The following is a 14,205-nucleotide window of genomic DNA, read 5'->3' as shown; positions in this document are numbered from 1 at the left end:
TTCAGGGCCGGTGAGGTCGATGAGCGTCGGTGCCAAGCTAGCCCAGGGGAACGCCGTCTCCCGGGCTGTGGCGACGTCCTCCGCCGCCGGCTGGGCTGCCCCACCGCGGGCACGACGCTCCTCCTCCGCGTCGCGCTCCCACTGCACGAGCCGCTCGCCCTCGCGGTGCTCCTCCGCCAGCCAGTGTTGCCGCCACTGCTCGAGGTAGATTTGCTTCTGCGCCGGCATCACCCCAAGCTAGACGGGTGGCGCTCTGACCCACTCGCGCACGTACCCGTCCCATGTGTACTGCTCGTGCTTAACGGGGGTCGGCGCCGGCTCAGCCTTGACGGGGGACGGTGGCACCAGTGGCGGCACGACGCAGTTGATGGCAACGTAGAGCGCTATGTCCTCCGACAGGCGCGCCTGGTACACCGTCTCCACCTCCTCTACCTTGCGGCACTCTTCCTCCTCGCTTTCGTGGAGGACAGCCGCCAGCGCTGCCTGGTAGGCGGACTCCTCCTCATGGTCCTCGTCGCGCACGATGAGGGGCGGCGGTGTGCCAGCCCACACGTGCTGGACGACGCGCCGGCGCTGCTCCTCGTGCTCGAACATGAACCACACATCCCAATCGGGAGAGTCTGCTGCGTAGGCGGGATTGAGGTGCTGCTCTGGCGTCAGCTGCTGCCGCCGGCACCACACCTCCTCCGCGTGTGCCCACGCCGTCCGCGGCAACGCCGGTACTGGGACCCCCTCCGGATCCAAATGCCAGTCCTGTGGAAGCATGACGTCAGGGTACCGAAGGGGTATGCGTGCTCCTAGTGCACCAGGAGGACGCTTACCCGCTGCCTCGGTGGGTGGGCAGACGCCGTCAGAGGCCGCGTGCGCGAAGGGCTGGCGGGGCCCTTGCCCTTGTTCTTGCCGGCGAAGAAGCCCATGGTGGCTAGGGTTGTGGCCGACGGGGGAGCAGAAAGGTGGCTAGATGAGAAGGGGCGTCTGGAAGAGGATGAGGATGGCTCCCAGCACGCTTGGATTAAAACAGGCCGCCAGCCGTCGCTGATGCGTGGGCCCGCGGTCGACGATTGCTATTAATAAAGACGCGGGAGGTAGTTGCCCGTCCGCCATGTCTAGACACGGCAGACACCGAGAGGACGTGCGGCGCGTCTATGTCGTGTCGGCGTCGACGCATTCCAAGCACAAATTTGGGTCGGAAATTGGTTCGCACGGACGTGAAGTGTACGCGTTTTAGGATGGGTCAGTGTGTTGGACCATCACTTTTGTTCGCGACCACGTAAATGGATGGGTCGCCGGGTTGGAGTTGCTCTAACTCACTGACCCATTTGTCCCTTTTTTGTCCGCTCGTATGATATTCGCACGGACTCAATTTTATTTTCAGTCCGTTCGGTGTTCGCTCGGATCCATTTCGGTCTTGCCTGTTAGGTGCTCGCGTGCCTGGCCCGGCCTCGCCTCGCCGCACCCAGCCGCCTCGCGCGCCCGGTCACCATGCCGCCTCGTGCCCGGCCCGGCCTCGCCTCACCGTTCCCCACCGGTGCGAGCTTCCCTTGCCCTGCTCGCACGCCCCGCCGCTATGAGCTTCCCTTGCCCCGCTCGCGCGCCCGGTCGCCTCGCGGCGCTTGCGCGCCCGACCTAGCCCTGCCACGCAGAGCGGCCGCCTTGGCCGCTCGCATGCCTGACCCCCCAAAATGCGCCGCTACCAGCAGACCCAAATAAAAAGGCGGACAAATCTGTTCGCTCGAGCGATCAACCGGATAAAAAAACAGCGTCCGTTAGGTGGGTGGGCTGAAGTTGGAAAAAAATTATATGAGACCAGGTCTCATATAAATCAGGTGAGACCCGCCCTGATGAATGACATGTGGCATTCACAAATCACAAAGCATCTAATCTCCCCCCCCCCCCTGATTTCAGATGGGGGGTGGGGTGGGTGCTTTGTGATTTGTGGATGTCACGTGTCATCCATCAGGATGGGTCTCACCTGCTAATCCAGCGTCTCTGTCGGTATTGTGAACCACGATTGTATTGTAATGATCCATGCTGTGGGGTGTGGGTATGTGCATCCGGCCGGCTTAGCTACTTCCTAACGTTCACGAGGCATGACCTATCTAGACTTGAATTGCCGGCATGTTTTTACCTTGGATTGGAGGAGCAATATAATCCATGGACTCGAGAGAGACAGCAGGCCGGCAAGAACCCACTTACTACTTATTGATCCAATCCCTGTTCGCAATTACCAAAAGTGTTATATGGTGCTTACTTACCAAATCCTAATATAACGTGAGTCAGACAGTCGTCAGTAAATCAGCGACGCAGCGGGTTGACTTGAATGGACCAGGTCACCATCCATCACCATGCATGCACGTGCGCAAATTTGGCAGCACGCAATAAGCCAAGGCCATTGGTACTAGCTTGCTAGTTGCAAGATCGCATTTCAGTCCAAATTAATTGGCTGCGGCTGCACCTGCACGAACCTGCAAACAGGCAGCAGGCACCCATGGTTAGGGTTTCTGCAGTTTCTGTTTTCCCATTTGAATTTGCACCAAACTTTCGTTATATTTTCCCACTGCGTTTTAGAGGAATTACAGTGGCACATCATATTACACTCATTTTCACTCCTTTTCACTTGATGAGTTTGCTCTCACGGTTCTCATATAAGGTGCTAAATGAGGTAATATATCTTCATTATCATATGTCATACTTTCTATTTTCCCCACCGGGGATTTTAAAGGAAGTATATAAGGCATATTTATTGATCTCTAAACTCACTAATGAGATTTTTTTCTATCAAGGTTTTTCTCATATGAGTTATCAAGGAGACAATGATCATTATATGTTGTACCATTTTCTTCTATTTTTTCACCAGGTTTTTTGAGGGGGGATTCTAAAAATGAAGAATTGCAACATGATAGAATCTACAAAGGACAACCTCATGGATACACAAGAACACTCTAACGACTATGCAAGAAGATCCGAAGATTATACAAGAGATTCTCAAGAAATGGTGTTGTCCAAGGGAGAGTGTTAGGAATAGATTAACTTAGATCCTAAGCCAACTAAGCATTTATTAGATTGGCTAACATCTTAAACTAACTAGGAGTAGGTAGTTACTTTTGTCCACACGATGCGCCCCTTTGAGAGGACGCGAACCTTGTAAAGCAATCTTTGTATGCATCTGCTGGGGACATATAAATACCCAACTCAATCATCAATACCATCACTTGATTCTTTCAAACCATTCTTCCTTCAATCTCTGTTTCTAAAGACTTCTGTCCGTAGGGCGTCGTCACGTCCTTTGACACCGTATATGCGCCAGCTCGGCCAAAGGGTAAGCGCGTCCCTATTGACGTGGCAGCATACAACATCAAGTAACGCGTCTCCCAGGGCTCTAGGTTCTATTTCTGGGGTATACTTTCCTAGGTGTGTCTAAATAAACAAAAATTGAAGGAGCAAAACATAAAAATTCCACTAGTCTTGTTGGAGTTTGAGAATTCAGCAGCCTGTCAACTTGGGGCTCTCACTTGAAAACTCCAACAAAGAAATAGCGTTGCAATGTAGCATCTGTATATGCCTAATGCAAAATTTGTCAAGTATTACGATTCAGACTTGGAACATAAAGAAACAGCAGGACAGAAGTGGAATGATCCATTATCCATGTTTTTATTTCACCCAAAACATCACGTCTGTGTGAAAAAAAAAAGTGAATCTGTTATTGGACCTTACTTGAGCATAACATGCAGCAGACTAATCATGCGATTTCACGTACATAGATTAATGACATACTCACCCCGTTCCAAAATAGATGGCTCAAACTTTGTACTAACTTTAGTACAAAGTTAGTATAAAGTTGGGTCATCTATTTTAAAAGAGTCAATTACACCACAGGTGTCTGAACTTGGCGAGAAAAATCAGTTTGGTGCTAAAACTTGCGGCATACATTGAACCGGTGACAGAACTTGGCTTGGGCGTACATCTACAGTGCTAATCACCTTTGTATACGCATGGTGTGCTGACGAGGAACGCCAACGTGGCACCGGACCCAGTGTCGGTGACCGGAAGGCAGGGAGCAGGGTGGGTGGCCTGATTTTTGCGGGAAGCACCCTAGATTTTTTTTCTTCATAGAAAAGCCCCTGAATGAATACCAAATCTTGCAAAAATACCGTGAAACTTAACAACGTCTCTAACCACCGCACCAAGCCTAGCTTGGTGTCAACAGGGGTAGCTATATACATTTTGTTTTAGGCAAGGGTAGCTATATACGTGACTCCACCCTAACAAGACTGCCATGTGGGCCCCAGTGTCAGTGACTGGACAACATAGGCAAGGGCGTGTGCGATGAAATTTTTATTTTCGCACAAAAGAGACCCTCGATTTTTCTTTAAAAAAAATCTGAGACGTCACTATACATCTCTATGACCTTTGGGTCCCATCCTGCAGGATACATTACAAAGATCAAATTGATATGCAAAATATTGTGCCTCACAGGTTCGAACCAAAGACCTGACCCCATCTGGTCGGCTGCCCAAAGGGCCCATTTTTCACGTGTTATTTTTTAAAATTATAAATAATATATAAAAAGCCGCAAAATACTAATAAAATAACTTTTATGTAATTCTAAAAAACATTATTGTCTAAATTATTTTTATGTAATTCTAAAAAATATTATTATTTAAAATAATATTCATGTAATTCAGAAAATTGTTCTTATCTAAAAGAATATTCATGGAATTCTAAAAATATATGAAAGTGCTATTTCAAAATGTCTCTATAATTAAAATAGTATTAATGAATTATAATAGTATTTATGAATTATAATAATTTCATGAATCATAGAAATAGTACTAATTTATTCAGAAATATATTCACGTATTCATATTTTTAGGCTATATTCATGCATTAAAAAATATTCAAGTGTTTACTTTATGAGAAATATTAATTATTGAAAATAATGTTCATGTAATTCTAAGAAATATTTATGTGTTATTTGGAAAAATATTTATATAACTAAAATAACAAATATGAATTATAATAGTATTTATCAATTGGAAAAACTATGGTGTGCAAAATGGGGCGCGGTCGCCCCAGGTCATTTAAGCCGCATGTGCTTGATTATAATTATTAAGTACTGCTATCCTGTATAAACATCAACGTGGCCTTGGTGTTGTGGCTATCATGATCCTTTTATTATCCTGAGGTCGCGGGTTCGAACTGGCACTTGGTTTTGGATGTTATAATATCTTTTGTACTGTTTCCGGATGGGTGGGCCCCAAGGGTCATAGAGATGTAGTTACGTTTGAAGGGATTTTTCCAAGATTTGTATTCAGTCAGGGGCTTTTTTGTGAAGAAAAAAATAATTCCAGAGTGTTTCCTACAAAAACCAGGCCACACACCCTCCTCTCCGCCTTCCAGCGTATTTAGTCATGGGCTTTTTTGTAAAGAAAAATAATTCCAGGGTGTTTCTGTAAAAAAAGGCCACACGAGCTTCTTCCCGCCTTCCAGTCAATGACACTAGGTCCCGCGCCACGTTGGCGTGCCACATCAGCACACCATGCGTATACACACGTGATTAGCACCGTAGATGCACGTCCAAGCCAAGTTTTGTCACCGGTTCAATGTATGCCGCAAGTTTTAGCATCAAACTGACTTTTCTTGCCAAGTTCAGACACCTATGATGTAATTGACTCATTTTAAAACCGGGGAAGTATGTGTGAAGATGCACACTTGAGCACAGTAAGAAGCATTACTGTATTGAAGAGGGATGCTTTTATTTCTTAAAGAAGCTGTAATTCATAATCATCCATTAGATTACGGCTGGAGGAGCTAGTCGCTTGAGACGAGGATCACTGCTTGCAGGGAGGAAGTGGAGTCCCACACAGTCCCTTGTTGTGCTGGAAGCAGTACTGATCAAACCGATCCATGTTGCCGCCGATGGGCACTCTGCCGCTGAGGCGGTTGTAGCTGACGTTCAAATACTGCAGTTTGGCCACCTGCGAGGGGAGCACACCGTAGATGTCGTTGTGGCTGATGTCCAACATGCCGAGCTGCGATGGCAGCGTCACGGCAGAGAGGTTGAAGCTGAAGGCGTTGCGCGACAGGTCCAGCTTCTCCAGCGACTTGTTCAGGCCGAACAGGAGCGAGGCCTCGCCGGCGAGGGCGTTGTGCGACAAGTCGAGGCTCGAGAACCTCACGGCGGCGAAGTCGGAGGGGACGCCGCCGGTGAGGTTGTTATGGGAGAGGCTGAGGTAGGCCGTGTCGTTGGTCCTGCTGAGGAGGAGAGGCGGTATGGTTCCCGTGAGGCGGTTGCCGCCGAGGTCGAGGAAGGAGAGGTTGGGGACGTCGGCGAGCGACGCAGGGATGGGGCCCGTGAGCGAGTTGAAGGAGAGCCTGAGGTAGGTGAGCTTGGTGAGCCTCGACAGGAACCAAGGCACGGGGCCGGAGATGCCCGTGTAGGAGACGTCGATGAAGTTGAGGTTGGAAAGCCGGGCGAGGTCGCGCGGGAGAGTGCCGTTCACGCCCGGCACGTGGATGAGGATGAGCTGCTGCAGCGCGGTGAGGCGAGCGACGGAGGCGCCGGGCAAGGGCCCGACGAGGCTGGCGTCGCGGAGGAAGGAGACGGCTACCACGCGGCGTAAGGTGTAGGGGGAGGCGGAGAGGTCGCAGAAGACGCTGATCCACTCGCAGCAGGGGTAATCCGAAGTCCATGACTGGAAGTAGGAGGCGTTGCCGAAGCCTGCCTTGATGGCCAGCAGTGCGGCCTTGTCGCCGGCGTGGCATTCGTTCTTCGTCCGTGCTGCCGCAGCCGCAGCCGCAGCCGCTATTGTGGTGAGGAGCACGGCGAGTGCCACATTGGCGCATCGTCCGAGTGACGAGGCGCGCATCTTCTTGTCTTAATTTCTGAATGAATGGCGAGTGAGATGATGATGCTGGTTATGGAGAGACTCGCGCCATACCCATACATACATGTATACAAACCAAAATGGGAAATCAGAAACTGCATGCAGGATCGAAGGCACTACCTTAAACCGTGGGTGCCTGTTTTCAGATTAATTTGTGCAGCTGCAGGCAATAATACGTACGTGAATGAAGCACATTTTTGGAGTGAAATGAGATCTTGCAACATCCAACGGGCTTCGTTTCTCGCCTGCTGCCAATTCACGCACGTGGCGATGGTGGCCTGGTGGTCCATTCAAGTCAACCAGTTGCTTCGCTGGTTAACCGGCCGGCTGTCTACTCTGACTCACATGGGTGTGTTTGGTAATTAAGCATCTGAATGTACACTTGCCTATTATTTGTCACATCGTCTCTTAATATTTATTTTGTACTATGATTGATCTATTTCTTGGTAATACATATTCAGAACTTTTTATTAGTTCATGCCTCCTGTACTCGAGTAAATTGCAAAAAAACCATCATAATTGGGGACTCTAATTCACAAAACCGCCACCGTTCAGATTTTTTTCAAAAAACCACCAACATTGTGGTGACAGTTTTCAAAAAACACTAATCCTTCAGATAAGCACTTGCTGATGGTAAAACTGACAGATGGATCCCACCATAAGTGACGATGTGGCAACCAAACAAACACCGTTTGACTGATGTTTGGTAGACCGTCAAAATAGACTGGGGCCCCACATATCAGTGTGTTATCTCTCCTCCTCCCGATCCACTGTGCCAGCCGCCGCTGCCGCCCCGATCCACTGTGCCAGCCGCCGCCGCCCCGACCAACTGTGCCAGACGCCGCCGCCCCGCCGGACCACAGGGAGCTAGACGGGCGACCTGGCCGTTCGAGGGCGGGTCCCCTTCCCGCGCAGGGAGCGCGTCACCGCGCCAGACCCGGCGGCGATGCACACGGCGCGGCGCGTCCGGTGTGCCGCCCGGCGACGGATCCAAGGGGCGCCGGCCCCCCTCGCAGTCCTGACGACAAATCCGACGCGACCTCCCGCTCTGCTAGCCTCCCTCCACTTCGCCACCCGCCACCCCGCCGGATCCAGCTCCTCCACTTCGCGACCTCACCGGCGTCGTCGGGCGGCTCCTGAGCAAGGCGACCTCGTGCCGGCCGTGGCCATCCACCTCCAGCTCCTCCCGCACGCTTTCCCTCGTCCTTTCGTATCTGCTCCACGCCGCGCTCGCCGCCGGCTGCTGACGGAGCCGCGTGTGTGGCCTGGCTCGGCCACGGCCAGCCAACTCGCCGGCTGCGGTCATGGCTGCGCCGCCACCTCGCGCCGGGTCCAACACCATTTGCCGGGCCGCCTTTGCCCGGACCCCTGGATGAGCAGCTCCAGCTCCGTGATGGAGTCGTCGACGGCGGCGCACGGGAGGTGTTCGTATAAATGCTCGAGAACGAGAGAGGAGCAAACACACTTCTGGGTGGGTCCTACATCTGTTTAACGTGGAGTCAAACTTTTTAACGGCGTGTGACGAGCACCGTCCTTATCTAAGCCACGTGGCACTTGACAGTGGGCTCCACCGGTCAGAAATTCACTCAAATGGCTCAAATCACTCTATCAGTGTTTTTTGAAAACTGTCACCACAATGTTGGTGGTTTTTTGAAAAAAAAACTGAATGGTGGCGGTTTTATGAATTAGGGTCCCTAATTGTGGTGGTTTTTTACAATTTACTCCCTGTACTCACACTGCATTTGTATTGGTAATTATAATGACATGCATGAAAGGAAACATGATTATTTGTATTTACAGATATAATGTCATGAAAACAGTCCAGAGAAAAACTTTGTTTAATGTGTCCTTCTTCCAGATCAACTTAAGAGTAGTGGCATGTGACGCATGAAGTGGCATGTGACACATGGGAGGGATGGGACGTGGGTGCGGCGCGGCGGGTTCATGGCGGGGCTTTCGGTTGCGCCTGGGTGAAGCTGTTGGTGGTATGTGCCAGGGGCGTCTTCTTGAGATTCGCCAAGCTGGAAGATATCACCGAAGGTAGCTGGAGACCCATCTTCTCTTAATTAGAACAAGGATCCGGTGATATTAACAGTTAGCGCGCAAACGTGAAGGGATATATCTGATGCTGATGAGATGATGCCACAGATAGACGTTGATGAAATCTCCCGCAGAGAATGATTTCGTTGTTACGGTCTTCCTCCCTATGAACAACTCTTGTGAATGTCTGCCCCTTTTTTGTACGGCATTCTCATGGAGGATATATATATATATATATATATAGGTTGAGGAGAAATGAGATGAGTTTGTTGGCTGTGTTTGGCTTCATTTTGTAGTGAATCACATTCATATTTTTGCGGCCAAGAAAATTAAGGAAGAAAAGGTGGAGAATAATACATAAAAAGATAGAAAAATCCATGACCCATTTTCAAAGGTGATGCCACAATTTGTATAAACACTACATAGATAATGAAGCCATCCGCTATAAAAACTCGATGAAAAGAAGCATTTTATAGGCAAAAAAAGAACAAATGGAAAGGAATACTCATCTTCCCATTTTCGAAACATTACATAATAAATAAAGAAACAACTAGGAAAGGTGAGACCAAATTTTTTGACATTTTCCTCCCCAGTTTTCTTTTTGTAATATTTTTTTAAAAAAATGTTTGGATTTCTTACCGCATATGTCACGTGGTTACTTTTTGTACAATTACGTTTGATTTCTGGCGCACTTGTCTTGGTAAACAAGAAAAACAAGTAACAAGACGTAAAATGTTCGGCTTACCGTTACCTATTTTAGTAATTCCATTTTTGAATTTTGGACGGCAAACCGAACGCGGTTTCAGCGTCTCTGTCGGTATTGTGAAGCCAGATTGTTGTAATGATCCATGCTGTGGGGTGTGGGTATGTGCATCCGGCCGGCTTAGCTACTTCCTAACGTTCACGAGGCATGACCTATCTAGACTTGAATTGACGTCATGTTTTGACTCGAGAGAGACAGCAGGCCGGCAAGAACCCACTTACTACTTATTGATCCAATCCCTGTTCGCAATTACCAAAAGTGTTATATGGTGCTTACTTACCAAATCCTAATATAATGCGAGTCAGACAGTGGTCAGTCAGTCAATCAGCGAGCGACGCAGCGGGTTGACTTGAATGGACCAGGTCACCGGCCATCAGCACGTGCGTAAATTTGGCAGCAGGCAATAAACCAAGGCCATTGGTACTCGTACTAGTTGCAACTTGCAAGATCGCATAGGCAGGCGTCCATGGTTAGGGTACGTAGTTATTGCCTTCTCCTGCAGTTTTTGATTTCCCATTTGAATTTGCACCGAACTTTCCAAGTTGCAAGCGTGTCGTGTACATATATGATATATGCATGCATGGCACGAGACGACTCTCCATAACCACTACGGTATCATCTCACTCACCATTCATTCATTCACTCACAAATTAAGACAAGATGCGTGCCTCATCACTCGTCGACCACTGCGCCACCTCACTGGTCGTCGTGGTGCTACTCACCGCAGCCGCAGCGGCACGGACGAATAACGAGTGCCACTCCGGCGACAAGGCGGCGCTGCTGGCCATCAAATCCGCCTTCGGCAACGCATCCTACTTCAACTCATGGACGCCCGACACCCCGTGCTGTGAGTGGACCAGCGTCTCCTGTTCCGGTGACGGCTCCGCCGCCGCGCGCCGCGTCGTCGGCGTGTCCTTGGTGGACGACGCCAGCCTCGCCGGCCCGTTGCCCGGCGCCGCCATCGCCCGGCTCACCGCGCTGCAGCAGCTGGTGCTGAACAACGTGCCCGGCGTGAACGGCACCATCCCGCGCGACCTCACCCGCCTCAACGCCACCCTCGGCTTACTCGACATCATCTCCACGGGCATCTCCGGCCCGGTGCCGTCGTTCCTGTCCGAGATCACGGCGCTCAGCTACCTCAGCCTCTCGTCCAACAAGCTCACGGGCCCGATCCCGGCGTCGCTCGGGGACATGCCCAACCTCTACTTCCTCGACCTCGGCTACAACCGCCTCACGGGCACAATACCGCCGCTGCTCCTCAGGAAGGCCTCCGACGCATACCTCTACCTCTCCCACAACAAGCTCACCGGCGGCGTCCCGGCCGAGTTCGCCGCCGTGCACTTCTGGACCATCGACCTGTCGTACAACGGTTTCAAGGGCGATGCCTCGTCCCTGTTCGGCGCCAACAAGCCGCTGCTGAACGTCGACCTGTCGCACAATGCCTTCAGCTTCAACCTCTCCGGCGTGCAGCTGCCCGAGGGCCTCAACAGCTTGGAGCTGAGCCACAACGACATCTACGGCGACATCCCGGAAATGGTGGTCGACATGATGCTGAATTATTTGAACGTGAGCTACAATCGCCTCAGCGGCGTGGTGCCCGCCGGTGGCAACATGGCCTGGTTTGATCAGTCCTGCTTCCAGCACAACAAGGGGCTGTGTGGAAGTCCACTTCCACCCTGCAAGCACTGATCCTCGTCTCGACTCTCTCTCGACCACCAGCCCGTCCGGCTGCAGTAATCTGAATATCTGATGGATGGATAATTACAACTTTTATTATACTAAGAAAATGAATAAAAGCATCCCTGTGGCTTACTACTACTCCTACTGTTTACTGCATGTATTTTTTTTTGAGAATTTTTTCATTCAAATCACGAATCAGTACAAAGTAGTTGATCCTTACAAGCATACTGAAACGCAAACATAAAGAACCGTGAACACCGAGAGTACCCTAAGACAACCATAACACAAGAAGATCTCCGAAGCCCTGTGTCATCATCCCTGAATCTTGAGAGAAGACCCCTGCAACAGAAAGATCTACAACCAGTCGCAAACAGGTCATCATCTTCGACGACGGTACAATTGCCGCCACGCTGCTTTCTCCTTTCTTGACACCAGTGCTGAGAGGGCATGGACATCAATCCAACACACCTGCAACAGCCGTCGCCATCTTTGGCTTTGAGTACCGCGAAAAGTGTCCCTTCCGGAAGGAAGAGAACTCGAGTCATCCGACCGGTCCAGCACCGCGGCCGGGCCATCCGCCCGGACAAAGCAGGATCTCCCACAGCATCAGCCCAGAGGAAGGAGAAGAACAGCAGCAGCAAATCATACCAATAAGGAAGAAGAAAAGTCTTCGTCTCCCTGCCTCCATCGCCCATCTGAGGATCCAAACGACCAGTGTCGATGGACCCCCAACCACCATGGCCCGCGACCTCGACGAGATCCGGGGATCCCCAACACCGCTGGCTCCTAGACGAAGGCAAAAGCCTCGCCTGACCGCGAACGGAGCCCGGAGAAACTTATTCCTATGCGACACCACCGCAACGGCCTCGGCAGCGTCTCCCTCAACCCTAACCCTACCACACACCCACCTAGCGAACAGACCCGAGGTTCCCCCTCCCTCCCGCCGCCGGAGCGGCCGACGGAGAGAGAGGGAACCGGCGGCGTCATCGGCGGCGCGCAAGGGATCCCTCGCCTCCTTGATCGCCTAGATCCTACTTTTCCGGGCGCGAGTGTGTTTCCTTACTGCATGTTTTCATCAGTTGGATGCTTGTTACTCTCAAGTAAGGTCCGTCCAATAACAAACAGATCGAAGTTTGTGTTGCCTAGTCAACAGCACTACAGCAGACGTACGTACTAGTCCACAATTCTCAGCCCAACACTACTAGGGAAAACCCTAGCAGCAGCGCAGGTTTTGTGCTCACTAGTAGCGCGGGAGGGCGCGCTACTAATAAGGCGCTACAACTATTGCTTAGCAGCAGCGCGTGCATGCCCGCGCTACTGCTAGGACGAATAGCTGCAGCGTTTGTTTGGTACCACGCTGCTGCTAAGGTAACTACTTGCAGCGTGTTTTCTGTCCATCGCTACTAGTACTTTTTTTTCATTTCTAGTGTATTTATGCGCCATCGTACAAATATTGATACAATGCCAGTTATGAGGTTTACATCATTATGTCCATAACAGTGTGTCAAATGAAGGTGGATTAGGTTCAAGTGGAGGCAATATGTGATGCATGTCAAAAGTATACTACTAATCTAAACTTGATCTAGTTTGGACTAGTAGTACTTTCGATGTGCACCACATGTTGCCTCCACTTGAATCTAATCCGCCAGCACAAGCTATTTAATCATCCTCATAGTCATTACCACCAACAATATTTATTTCTATAAAAAAACAGTATTTATTTAATCACCACTAACACTAGCTAATAATAATCATCATAGTCATTACCACCAACACTAGCTACTTTATCATCATAGTAATATAGTGTAGCACATCATCATCCTGAAACTCATTTCTAGCTAGCTAATCACTCCTGCTGTTCTCTCTGAGGTAAAATAACATAAAACATGTATAGCTCTCCTCCTTGACCAAGCTGGAGCATGCAGATGAACCTGTCTCCTAATCGTGGGTAGCACATTTGTTTGTTGCCCCCTAGTACTTCTCTGCGCTCCCCCATCACATATTTGATCCAGTCTTGCACTATTAAGCATCCGTCGCTAATCTTGAATGCACTAAAGTAATCTGTAGGATATCTTGGCCGTAAGCTGATAATACTCATGGTACCTTTAGTCTCGATTCCATAAGGCGCAACATTCATCGGGAGTCCCTGTTGAAGAACATCGTATGTTAACATACTTAGCAATGAAGTTTAGTTTCAAAAATAATGTATGGAAAAGATGCACTGATGACAAATAGTAAAAATCTTACCATCCTTCCTATATAGATGTGACCGTAGTTCATTACGAACACTATTGGTCGCACATTTTCAGTACTAACATTTCTAAATGCAGGAAGAAAATTTGTCTTGACAGTATCAAGATCCTCAAGCCATGAAACATAATGACTGAGCTCCTCGCAGTTGAGTTCAGCCCCAGGACAGTATACGGTCCTGTCTACCAAGCGCTGGACATGTTTGCTTGCACCGAAATAAGCTGACAATACAAATTAGTTGTCAACTATTTTTGAATAAACAATATCAATCAAAGACATAAATATGGTTGAGAAACTTACATAATGGTATAACTGGAGGCGTCTGCACATTGACCCAGATGTCGGTATTACCTTCAATATCATCTTCTGGACGAATATCAAAGGTGATAACCATATCAGGCTCAAATGCATAAGTCTTGCATAGTGCTCGCCATGTTTTGCATCCAAAATAGGTGTAGTCGTCTGAATTGTACAATTTTGCATGGAAAATATAACCATGCTCGGTCTTCAAGTAAACTTTCTTTTCCTCCATACTATGACTGAAATCTATCTTATCCAATACAAAAACTCTTGCATGGCAGGGGA

The 14,205-nt window shown here is 49.5% G+C and overlaps 2 protein-coding genes across 2 annotated transcripts; one reads left to right on the top strand and one right to left on the bottom strand.

The window, feature by feature from the left end:
* Positions 1-5,796: 5,796 nt before the first annotated feature.
* On the bottom strand, positions 5,797-6,869 carry LOC119368400 (polygalacturonase inhibitor-like). Its single transcript, XM_037633674.1, has one exon. It carries the CDS (start codon positions 6,867-6,869, stop codon positions 5,832-5,834), a length of 1,038 nt encoding a protein of 345 aa, XP_037489571.1. The 3' UTR covers positions 5,797-5,831.
* Positions 6,870-10,163: 3,294 nt separating this feature from the next.
* LOC119361188 (polygalacturonase inhibitor-like) lies at positions 10,164-11,379 on the top strand. The gene has a single exon (XM_037626518.1). It carries the CDS (start codon positions 10,351-10,353, stop codon positions 11,377-11,379), a length of 1,029 nt encoding a protein of 342 aa, XP_037482415.1. The 5' UTR covers positions 10,164-10,350.
* Positions 11,380-14,205: the final 2,826 nt, after the last annotated feature.

This window comes from Triticum dicoccoides, chromosome 2B (assembly GCF_002162155.2).
Source record: "Triticum dicoccoides isolate Atlit2015 ecotype Zavitan chromosome 2B, WEW_v2.0, whole genome shotgun sequence".
NCBI classification, from domain to species: Eukaryota; Viridiplantae; Streptophyta; class Magnoliopsida; order Poales; family Poaceae; genus Triticum; species Triticum dicoccoides.
Note: the sequence above shows the minus strand (reverse complement) of the source record. Positions and strands in the feature narration are given on the sequence as shown.